A 12,538-nucleotide genomic window follows, 5' to 3' on the forward strand; every position below is an offset into this window, starting at 1 on the left:
AGCATTAACTATAGCTTTGCAGTGTCCTTAATTTTGAAATGATTTATGAACATTGTTCTTTCTGATCTAATTTCATTATTGTAATTATGTAGCTATATGTGTTTGCATTAATGGTTTCATATTTTGAGAAATAACAGGATTTTCTTTCAGTAGAGCAGTTTAATAGGCTTTTATCTTATATCCTGACTTGTATAATTTCGTTTTTAATAGCAGATTAAAATTTAATATCCTTCCTTCATGTCAGTATTTTTCCTGTTATGACCTCACTTATGATGCTGATGTCTTCAGATCTCTTGTTAATCTCCACTTAAAGCTCATTTCTTTGATATCAACAGATGGAGAGTATTTGTCACTAAACTACATTTATTTATGATTTTATGCTTTCAGCTGGTTTTCACACCATTATTTATACTTGAAAGAACTGGCATCACATTATTGTCTTTTCCAAGTTTCTAGATAATCTGCATTTATTTTAATGAAGCAGCAGAATGATGTTAGGACTAGTGTTAGGAATAAAAATATTTAGTGAATTAGTGTCAGTTACTTTATGGTAGACTGATTGAAACACAAATGCTTACATGTGACAATTAGTATATAAACAAACCCAGTAAGGTTTTTTTTTATTATTATTTTGGCAGAACAGCTCTTCCAAAAACAATCATGTCATCGGTGAAGCATTTCCTACAGTGAACACGTTTTCAAGGAAGCTTCTACCAGTAATATTCATTATACATATATATTATATATATTATACAATATACAGTAATATTTAATTTAGATTTAATTTAATACTCCCTTCAGCCTACAAGTATAGACTAGCATCAAAGCATCAGGAGGAGTGGAGTAAAAGAAAGAAGATGGGAGATCCAGAACCCTGCAGAATGAAACACGCTGAAGATAATCAAGAACAAACAGGTTGGTGTTTATTCTTCATATTTTAGAAGTATAAGGGGTTGAGTTAAATATGTAGGACACTGATAATGGTAATAAACTGCAATGATTGTGATTAGTGGTCGACCGATTATCGCTGCCGATATTAAGCACTTTATCGGATTATTGGTTATTTTCACAACTGATTTGCAGATAGAATTATTTAATTTTGAGATATGTTATTTGGCTCTGATGCACTCTCACACTGAAAGCGAATGTTAACTGGAGCTGCTTCAGTGATCACACATCAGTTGTCTCTCAAAGGCAGCAGCAGACGTTGCTGAAGTTGCAATAAATCACAATCCACTACACTGAAGTTTCAAAACACCTCAATATTATCTATTTATGGTTGGGGTGATGGGTAAAACAGACTGAATTGCGGAATCCAGTCATATAAATGGAATTTACATGGAATGTCACGAAATTTGTCAAAGTTTGGTTTAGGGACGCCTATATAGCTTTAATCAATTAATTGTCGATAAGAGATGAAATCGATTAAAGATATCAGTGGTCAATTAAGCTATTTAATTTTGGGATGCGTGCAGCTCAAGTGCAAAAACGTTTGAGCGGCTGTGAGTGACGGGATATAAATGAATCATTCATTCATAATTTACAAATTAAGCTTCTAATGTGATTTAAAACTTTAAAATTACATTACAATAAAAACAACACAAAGTTATTCAACATAGAAAGCAATATAATTGTAGCAACTTAAGTAATTTCCCTAGATAAATCTTTCATATCGGGCTCTGTGCTTTGCAGGGACAGGACAGATAGTCTAGATTCATTCCTACAACTTGTTAATTTTTTCTCACGACTTATGAGTTAAAGAAAAATACAAGGACCTTCGTTTTACAACATCTTCCAACATAACTCACCACCCGGGCGCCGCCATGGCGGCAACATCCTGGCGTGAATAAGAATTATAACACCTTGGAGACTATCCAGAAGATACAAGAGCGAACTTCAAAGGAAAGACAAACACCCGCCCTTTTCACTCACGGCGTGATCACACATTCCACAGAACAGACACATACACATTCACAAACAGGCACGAGCATTTTTGACTAGCACATGGACCTTTTACCATAAAAACTACCTCTAAATGTATTTTAATGTCTCTCTTTATTTGCTGTTACTGTGCGTTTAATCAAACTTTATATGCATGTAGTTAGGAACAACTCTGTATCTCTGTATACTTGATTTGCAAAATCATAGTTTTTGGTGTCTGTATAATCGTAAAAACACGACTGTAATGAATCTTGACGGCAAATTACAAAAAGATGCATTTTTTCAGAGGAACAATCTTGCTTAGGAAAAATGTTTAATTTTGTCATCTCCATAAATTAGACCAGTGGGCGGAGATCGGCAAACAAAGAAGATTTTTCCCGCCTCAGTTTCTTACACTTCATTGGTTCATACGGAAAGATAGGTGAAAACCTACTGTTACATAAAAACAAAGGGGAACCTGTATTCTTCGCATTCCGCCAGAGAGAAAAAAAGGTTCCCAGCTTCGCAACCGGACTTCAAGAAGTTTCTCCGTTTGTTATTCTTTACTTTTTGTTTTAGTTTATTGTCTTCTGATATTTGACTTAGTTCAATTGTCTTCATGAGGCAAACGAACTTAAGTCTAGTCATCTTTTGGCAAAGTTTACATTCGCGTGAACCATGGAGCTCGTGCATCATCTGCTTTGGAAAGAACCACGCTGAAGCCGCACTGACGGACATTTTGAACTCAGCTACACACAAGAGTCAGATCAAAGCAATAACTTTCTTATATCACAACTAAAATTGCTGTTTAAGGTTGTCTAGGCTATTGCATGTTTGTGAAATTATTCAATGACTTGGGGTCTCTTGCAAAGTTAACTGTTTGAAAATTGTCACGCTGTCTCATTACTATTCTTGTTCGTTTATCTTTTTTAAATTGTACTGTTCATTTTGCTATATACTCATATTTACTCCGTATGAATTGTAGTTATGTAATATTTAGTCTGTTTTTATTAAATACCATAATTTGCTTGAATTTAATTGTTTTATTGCAATCGAGATTGAAGTCCCTGAATCGTGTGATCTAAGCTATAAGCTTTGTTTTCTTTGTATTAATTTCAGTAATCTAAGTAGTACAGACAAAGAAAATATTGTTTTTTCCTGATCAGAAGATGAATATTTCTTGGAGTTTGTAAGAAGGGTATTTTTATTGAATTTTGATAAGGAAGTCTAGCTTCCAGTTCGCGAGACGAACAGATTGTCTAGATTAACTTAAATTAATTCCTGTAAAGGTTACCTTTAAATGATTAAATATTCCCTCTTTTGGTAATTTAATATTTGTAAGCAATAAGCACGTTATATTCATAGACTCATGAATATTAATTTCATTTGAGTTAATCCCCAGAAAGTGATTGTTGCTACACACGGAACCAGATTTACTGACTAGATGCGCATGATCATATCGGTCGATATACCAGCCCTAAATAAAAAAAATTCTAATACACAAAGTTTTTATACCACACTTGTCATAATCAGAGTTAATCATTTGTAAATAGTTGCTGGATTCAGAACAGCAATTGAAGGCGCTTTGACCCACATTGATAAAGCATTGAATGATGTCACTAAATGGTGATGCCAAAATAAGAGAATCGTTTCTGTTTCTCTGCACCTAACTAGCCTAGGGCACAGGTTGTCTAGCCCTGGGATATTTAAGGAAAATGTACAGCCTATGTAAGTAATGAGTTAAAATAAAAACTAAAAGTTAAATACATCTGACTTAATTAAGCTGACATTTAAAACAAATGTGACATGGTGCTCCATAAACAAGTTCACAGAAAGGAAGGGATGACGACGCAAATTCTGTTTGTTTGCTTTATTTTACGAAAGCAAAAATCTTGTTTTTATTGTGAGTGTGCAATAATAAAATAAACTCTATTGCGGATTATATCTTACTTCAAAAACGTATTTTTTTTTTTTTTTGATTCAGCTGTTTGATCGCGCTGGCACCTCGCATGCGCACACCCCACATATTCTAGAAATTTAAATTTAGCCCTGAAAAACACACATTGGTTGACTCCTAATCGTGATATGACATCAGTTAGTGCATCTTTTTTTAAAAACATAAATTCAACATTAGGGTCAACGTCGTGGAAATTGGTTTAATCTCCAACACATGTACCAACTGTAACTTTTTAAAAATATTAGTTATTTGTAATTTTTCTTTCATTCAAAACATCATGTGGTGTGACCGTCCGTTGTAAAAACTGTTGTTTTGGAAACATCTTTGAAATTACCCTAAATTGATTCAGATTAATTTTCTGCATTGTTTGGCACGATTCCCAGATTGTTTTGTAATCCTGTATAAAATTGCAAAGCATTTGCATTTATATTTGCATTTACATGTTATTTTGAGTGCACACAAAAAAGAAAACCCTTTACAGTTACTAATGATTTATTACTCTTATGAGCAAAACTGATAATTTTGATAAGCTGTTGGACATGGGCTGGGCTAGGGCCTGAGCATCTCGGACCAGGGCTGGGCTGGGGCCTAAATTTGAGGCCCTTGCAACAAAGTCATTTTTAATTTAATACTTGCAGTTTCTGTGCCATGGTGTGTGCTACAGAGTGATAATTGTGGATAATTGTGTTCATCAGTCGTTGATGCAATGTAGGAAACACTACTTAAACCTTAAATATTTTTTCTTAATCCAATGGTCAAATTATATCGCCACCTGAATAATGACTGATCATCTCTGTGTGAATGTCCACAAAACTGGATTTTCTGAATGTTTATAAGCAGTAGGCTGGAAAAGAGGAATTATGGAGAATCCATAAATTATTAGTATTTTGTAAATAACACGCAATCATGTAATCCGTAAAGTAACTGTAGTCTGATTATGAGTGTTTTAAAATGTAATAATGTAAATGTAAAACATACTGTAGATAATTAACTAATAAAAGTTCATCATAACGATCACTATTTTAAGGCTCATGTTTCTGTCTACTCACTTTGTTTCTCTCTATAGATGTTCATGTACTAAAAATGAAATTCAACAATGTTTCTTAAATTTCAGAGGTAATGGAAGAGAATGAGGAGAGTGAAGAACTGAGCGAAGTGGAGGAGAAACATGTCAAACCTGGAGAAAAACATCTTGGTCACTCAAAGACTACAAAGACATTTGTAAAGAAAAGAAAAGCCAAACAATCTTTAATCTGCACTCAGTGTGGAAAGAGTTTCACATTCAAACAAAGTCTTAAGCGTCACATGAAGATTCATACAGGAGAGAGACCATTCAAATGTGATCAGTGCGATAAGAGCTTCTCAAGAAAAGAGTGTCTTGAGATTCACTTTAGGATCCACACTGGAGAGAATCCCTTCACCTGTGATCAGTGTGGAAAGGGTTTCCCACAAAAGCCAAGTCTTCAGATGCACATGAGTGTTCATAGAGGAGAGAAGCCATTCAGGTGTGACCAGTGCGGGAAGAGCTTCACACAAAAACCACATCTCAGGAAGCACATGATGACCCACACTGGAGAGAAGCCATACGCATGTGATCAATGTTGGAAGACTTTCAGACGATCATCACACCTTAAAGAACACATTAAGATCCACAGTGAAGGGAAGCCGTTCTCATGTGACCAATGTGGAAAGAGTTTCAGAGAAAAACCAAGTCTGGAGCTTCACATGAGGATTCACACCGGAGAGAAGCCATTCATATGTGGTCAGTGTGAAAAGAGATTCTCACACAAAAAAAGTCTTCACGTTCATATAAGGATGCACACCGGAGAGAAGCTGTGCACATGTGATCAGTGTGGGAAGAAATTCACAAACAAAACAGCGCTTCAAAAGCACATAAGGATCCACACGGAAGAAAGGCCGTACGCATGTGATCAATGTGGAAAGAGTTTCAAATTGTCATCATGCCTTAATTCACACATGAGAATCCATACTGGAGTGAGGCCATTCACATGTGATCAGTGTGGGAAGAGTTTCGCAAAAAAATCAAGCCTTAGGGAACACAATAGGGTTCACACTGGAGAGAAGCCATTCATGTGTGATCACTGTGAAAAGAGATTCACAGACAAAAAAAATCTGGTCATTCACACGAGAGTTCACACCGGAGAGGAGCCGTTCATGTGCGATCAGTGTAAGAAGCGATTCTCAAACAAAAAGAAACTGGAGCTTCATATGACGATCCACACTGGAGAGAAGCCGTTCACGTGTGATCAGTGTGGCCAGAGTTTCACGCTATCACAATACCTTAAAAGACACATGAAAGTCCACACGGGAGAGAAACCGCACACATGTGGTCAGTGCGGAAAGAGTTTCTCGCAATTGTCAAACCTTAATGTTCACATGAAGATGCACACGGGAGAAAAGCCATTCAAGTGTGATCAGTGTGGAAAAACTTTTCTTGCAGCATCAAAGCTGAAGATACACCTGAAAGTTCATACAAAGGAGAAGCCGCATTCATGTTCTGAATGTGGAAGGAGTTTCTCACTGCTGCAAAATTTAAAATTACATCAGAAAATACATACTGGTGTGAGAAATCATATGTGCTTTGAGTGTGATAAGACTTTTCTTTCAGCAAGCCATTTAAAAAGTCACCAGAAAATTCACACTGGCGAAAAGCCTCAAAAGTGTTCATACAAAAGATTCAGTCGGTCAACAAATCTGAAAACACATGAGAGGATCCACAGCAGAGAAAAGCCGCACACATGTGATCAGTGTGGAAAGAGTTTCGCTATAAAAAGTCACCTGAAGCTCCACATGAGGATCCATGCAGTGGAGAAACCAAGTCACCGCAGTCTGAGGTCACGGTAAGTAGAGAGAAGTCTCTTCTGTGTACGGTGTTTAAAGCTAAATCAATCAAACTGGGCTGCTGCTGGAAGCGGTGTAAGTGAGTCACTTTGAGTCTAAAGGCCTAAGTGTACTTAGTTTTTGTACATGTATGCAAACAATAAAACGCTTAGCATTTCAATGTATACTCCCATTTTAAGTTATGCTCGAACGCGTGCGGTAGACACATGGGCTCTAGAAAGCTTAATCCACGTTCGGTGTCTCCTCTATTTTTCTCCATTAAAGGGTTAGTTCATGTTAATCTGCTTATCCCCAGGGCATTCAAGATGTAAGTGACTGTTTCTTCAGTAGAACACAAACAACGATTTTTAATTCAAACTGTTGCAGTCTGTTATTCATATAATGTAAGTGGATGGGAATCACAGCTTTTTAGAGTAAAAAATAATAAACAAATCCAAATTAAACCCTACGGCTCGTGACGATAAATTGATGTGTAATGACTCAAAATGATCGGTTTGCGCAAGAAACTGAACAGTATTTATATAATCTTTTACCTCTGATTTATGCAATGTCTGAACTATCCTGAGCACGTTCTCAACAGCCTAGTTGAGACGGTCCTAATTGAATATAATGTGCTTAAGTGCGCAATCCTCCGTAAAGCAAGAAGAAGCGTCATGTGCTGACTGTTGAGAACATGCTCAGGACAGTAAGAACATTGCGGTAAATCAGAGGTAAAAAAAACGGTAAATACTGTTCAGCTTCTTGCACAGACCGATTGTTTTATGTCTTTACACATAAATATATTGTCACCAGCCGCAGGGTTTAATTTGGTTTTGTTTGTTCTTTTTTACTCTCAAAGCCGTGATTCCCATCCACTTCCATTATTTGACTGACAGACTGCAACGGTTTGAATTGATGGTTTGTGTCCTACTGAAGAAAAAAAGTCACTTAAATCTTGGATGTCCTAAGTGTAAACATAAACATCACATTTTAAAATTTTTGGGTGAACTATCTCTTGAATGGAGAAAAATAGAGCAGACACTGAACATTTATTAAGCTTTCTAGACCCCATGTGTCTAACACATGAAGTCCTCATGAAGAGTGGGACTGTATTCCATCTTAGCCTAAAATTGGGTGAGGAGAGAGCTCTGGGTGTAAAGTAGTATAGCTCTATAAATTCATAATTCATTCACTAATTTCTAAACAACATCACTGAGTTACAGGACATTTTGTTGGATGATCTCATATTCTGTCTGTTGAAAATTTATCCGTTTTTTTTTTTTGTTGTTGGTAGAAATTCTACAAAGCTATTGGAAGGAGATGACGAAGAGAACTTGAGTTATCCAGAAACCTGCAGAAAGAAATAGTGAAAAGTGAAAGTCATGATATTTGCCAAGTTTGGTAACCCATACTCAGAATTGGTGTTCTGCATTTAACCCATCCGAGTGCACACACACACAGCAGTGAGAAGTGAACACACCGTGAACACACACCCATAGCAGTGGGCAGCAACTGGGGGTTCAGTGCCTTGTTCAAGGGCACTTCAGTCATGGGTATTGAGGGTGGAAGAGAGCGCTGTTCATTCCTCATTCATAGTCCTGAAGAACATGCTGATGCTCACAAGATTTAAATTGTTTCATGACCAAACTAGTTATTCCTAGTGTTGTCAAAATGAGCAAGTTTACACAGGCAATATACTTTTTTGTTTGTTTTTACACGTTAAATATATTTAATGCAGTTAACGCAGGAGTGGGGCTAGGGTTGACATCCTCACTCACAATTGCTGACTTTTAAAAAAAAATATATTTGAATGACAGTTTTTCTGTGCTGAACACACTACTTCTGGGTTCGTTCAAGTGTAGAAAGAAGTTCTTTTTAGATCATGGGTCTTCATTATGTCATGGGCACTTCACACATCGACCAGAGCAAGAGCAAGAACACACACACACACACATCAATGTGCTTCGTTCAGCAGCACTGCACAGGACTTTCTCCGAAAATGTCTCAAAAGAAGTGTGTTATTGGTTGTGAGGGAAAGATTATCTTGTTTAGCTAAATCTGATTAAACTAAATACTTTTTGAAGATATGATGGATGCAATACTACTCTATAGGTACTGAAGATTAACATGAGATTGGGCAAAACTCTGTATTATGCCTACTAAAGAAAATTAGACAAATTGATGTCAGTGTCAGCAACAGGAGCCAGGGAGGAGATGGGATGAAAACCTCAGCAGAAGAGACAGGACGCAAACCTATGGCAGAGTCAAGTCGCCTTTATTTATTTACAGATCACTTAGCTTTACAGTATTAAATATGAAAATAGTGTAGGATGGTAATGCAGAAGGACAATGGTAAACCATGCTGTAGTAAAGTCACATTGTGCAGAGGACTCATATGGTTCCTGTGGTCTTGTCCCAATGGCTGTCTAGGTCTTGACTGTGGATCTGTCTCTGGGGCTCATCTACAGTAGGTGGCCAACCAAAATGAAGTTTCTACCGCCGCTGTAAAGTGCATTTACAGCTTTTGAACGCTGAGTGGCGATTTAATCACAAGTTATCAAACAAGCGCATCAAAGCACATTTTCACAAATAGCCATCAGTCTTGTCTAGCCGATGTGTTACATTTGACGGCTTCAGTCAGGGAAAATGAAAGAGAAACACTGTAGGCTAGTTAAAATATTTAATATTCACAGATGAAAGTTTAGCCCTTATGAAGTTATGTACGTTTCTTATAATGAATTCAAGCAGGATAAATGTCAAGCATATGGCCCTGTACACCATATTTTAGATTTGACACATTTAATAGGTGTGCAGTATTATTTATATAATATGAGTTGTGTTTTGTTATTCAAAATAAATTGTGGTTTACTTTTGCATTGGAGAATTAAAAGTGGTACCCTATTTTAGTGAGCTAGGCTTGCGATTTTTTTTCTAAATTTTATTTTAGTAAAACGTGAGCCACCGTATAATTTTGCTTCCATTATTTAGGCCCAATTTAAAACAAGAAACGAATAAATTAAACCAGCATTATTTAAACTCTAAAGAATGGATGGATTAATAAAACGTCTTCATGTTTAAACTCTCATTATAATCAACAAAATGCACAAATGTATATGCAAAACAAGTCAGCATACTGTTTATTTTCAAATTTTGTCAAAACAAAATATCTTTAAAAATGGTTAAAAAACATTTTCATTAAATCATACCTTCAGATATATTTTTGGGGGACTATTTGACAAATGTTGATAATAAAAGTTTTCAGTTTGTACCTGAATCTTTGTTGTTTTTCATAGTGTGATTTTTGAGGAATTGTATTGAATCCAATTAGGGTCAATTTGAACCGCTCCATAAAGGGTGTACACAGAAATCGAACAGTGCACAAGGGTTAATACTTGTTTGCATATATTTTTCTTTCAGAATGGTAATGGAGAAATGCCTTAACACAGGTTTTTCCTCTGAAACACAAAAATGAAAATTTAAATAAAAAATAATTTATGTTTTGAGAATGGCCAACCCTCCTCTGCAGATGTTGCTTCTGGTTTGTGCATTGTACATCAGAGAAAGTCTACAAAATATAATGTCTCCCAAAACATGTTTTTTGTCTTGTTTTTTGTTTGGGATTTAGAAAAACATAAAGAGATGGTTCAGTATACAGTATTGGTAATGAATTGGCTACATACTGTGATAATTTATATTTCATCACTCTAAAAAATATAGTATGGATGCAACAAAATAAAATTAATGCAACAGTTTGCATCTTTTTTGTGAGTTAAGGCAACTTCCTCTGTAATTAAGTTTTAATAACTTATAAACTTTATGCGCTATACGGTCGTCAACATTTGAAGTGGATCAAATCTTTAAAGTTGTCCTTAAACCAAAATGTCCTATAACCTGTTCTGCAAGTTTGAAACCATAAGACACTGTCCATATGAAAGAGCAACCCCTCCAGCTGTACCAAATTCGGTCTGTTTTCATGTTATTGGGTTGAAACATGCTGTCTGCACTCTTTTTATTCATTATTTTCTCACAGCCCATATTATTATTTTCACAAGACCATAATAATAGCACATTATGAATTAATAATTAATCATCATTTTTGTGAAAATCATTATTATTTGTGATCGTGGGTGTGTGAGGAAGGCAATAAAACCAAGTGGAATCCTCCTTCAGCTGCTCTGCTTCATAGCGAGTGCGAGCGCTAACTGACCCAACATTTAGCAAGACAGGAAAACATTCAGTCTACCTGAAGGAAGATGTATTTATTTGAGCTAATGATGTTGAATAGAGTAAAAAAAAACTACTGTAGGTTATTCTTAAACTTGGAGCTCATTATATTGAAGTACAAAAGTACAGAAGCAACCTACACGGTCTTAAGTGTTCATTCATTGAAAAGTATGCATTTTTTTTATTCACAGGCTATAACGTTGAAATAACATTATTTTAATTGAAAACTTCAAGTGCCATTGTTTAAAAAAATGCTTTATTGACTAATGTTTCATGGACCTCAGGTTGTTATGCTTATTTTTACAATAATTTAGCAGTCATTTATTATATTCTTTAATATAATATTACAACAACATCTGCTTATTTTGTGCATCAACCATCATTTCTACTTCAATACACTTGCGCAAAACATTTCTAGTTCAGTTTTCAATTTGATCAAGTCTTTACATGTTCTATTAAATTGATTAGAAAAGATTTATACCACCCTTTTTAAAGGTTTGAGCATTTTTATTTCAATTGATTTGTTTACATGGAACATATTATCCAGATTCACACAGCTCTAACTTAAGTTATTAAAACTGGTTATTCAAATAAGGTTATTAAATTTTTTGCAATCCTTAGTCCTGACATTAAATATTTTAATTTAAAAAAAATATGTTTACAGTGAAAATATGCAGAGACATATTGTGGCCTTGATTAAAATTTTTTTTATAAAATCGTTTCTGGAACCAGCATACCTCAAGTAAGCAAGGTTTGGGTCAACTGACTGAGAGAGTATATGTGACAGTAAGTGAACCTTGCTTTCTGGAAAACCCCTAGACCTTCTGTGAAGTTCACAAGAAAAAGTATTTAATGTGCCATTGAAGAAGATTCAATAAAGACAAAAACACTTGATGTGCCAATTCAACCAAAATTTTTATTAAAAGATTTATAAAACGCCTGTTGTGCCAAATCCCACCCTATAAATTTTGCACTAGCTCAAGTATAAATATTATTTTAACTTCATATTAAAATTATCGAATTATGAAAATAAAAAACAAATATCTTACTGTTGCAATAATAAAAAATTTAAAATCAAGTTTCTATAAGTTCCTTATAAAAGATTAAAGATTCCGTCTATTACTGCACAAGTGTTTATAAAGGGCATAAGCCCTGTGATTTCAGAAAACAACAACACCCCTTAGCAGTTCTGAAAGCACTGCTAATCACAGCATCACAGGGCTTACTGCTTTACCGTAAGTGATTAAGCCATAACATGATTTCACTTTTATTTGTTTAAATTTCTATGATTTAACAAAAATAAATATGAATTGAGTCGCAAACTGAGAGGGGCACAGGTTTTGACACAACACCCCCAGTTAGCAAGCCAGTGGCGACGGTGGCAAGGAAAAAACTCTTTGAGATAAAAAACCTTGAGAGGAACCAGACTCATCAGGGAGAACCCATCCTCCTCGGGCATGGCCTACACATTGTAAAAACATTCTTATTCAAGCTAATATATGAAAAAGTAAACTGAGACCAATTATTTAATATAATAAGATAATAAATTTTTTTTTATTAAAATTAATTAATCAATCATCTAATGATTAATGACTA

The 12,538-nt window shown here is 35.3% G+C and overlaps 1 protein-coding gene across 1 annotated transcript; it reads left to right on the forward strand.

The window, feature by feature from the left end:
* Positions 1-585: 585 nt before the first annotated feature.
* LOC127951968 (gastrula zinc finger protein XlCGF57.1-like) lies at positions 586-9,818 on the forward strand. Its single transcript, XM_052550137.1, has 4 exons — positions 586-716; positions 802-915; positions 4,992-6,738; positions 8,013-9,818. Exons 2-4 carry the CDS (start codon positions 858-860, stop codon positions 8,083-8,085), a joined length of 1,878 nt encoding a protein of 625 aa, XP_052406097.1. The 5' UTR covers positions 586-716; positions 802-857; the 3' UTR covers positions 8,086-9,818.
* The last annotated feature ends 2,720 nt before the right edge of the window (positions 9,819-12,538 follow it).

Source organism: Carassius gibelio, chromosome B3 (assembly GCF_023724105.1).
Source record: "Carassius gibelio isolate Cgi1373 ecotype wild population from Czech Republic chromosome B3, carGib1.2-hapl.c, whole genome shotgun sequence".
Taxonomy (NCBI): Eukaryota; Metazoa; Chordata; class Actinopteri; order Cypriniformes; family Cyprinidae; genus Carassius; species Carassius gibelio.

Bases quoted from the DNA above. Each gene is read 5' to 3' on its own strand.
- LOC127951968 (XM_052550137.1), top strand. From the start codon at position 858: ATGGGAGATCCAGAACCCTGCAGAATGAAACACGCTGAAGATAATCAA. The intron at 916-4,991 runs GTTGGTGTTTAT...CTTAAATTTCAG, and splicing joins AGATAATCAAGAACAAACAG to AGGTAATGGAAGAGAATGAG. The intron at 6,739-8,012 runs GTAAGTAGAGAG...TGTTGTTGGTAG, and splicing joins CACCGCAGTCTGAGGTCACG to AAATTCTACAAAGCTATTGG.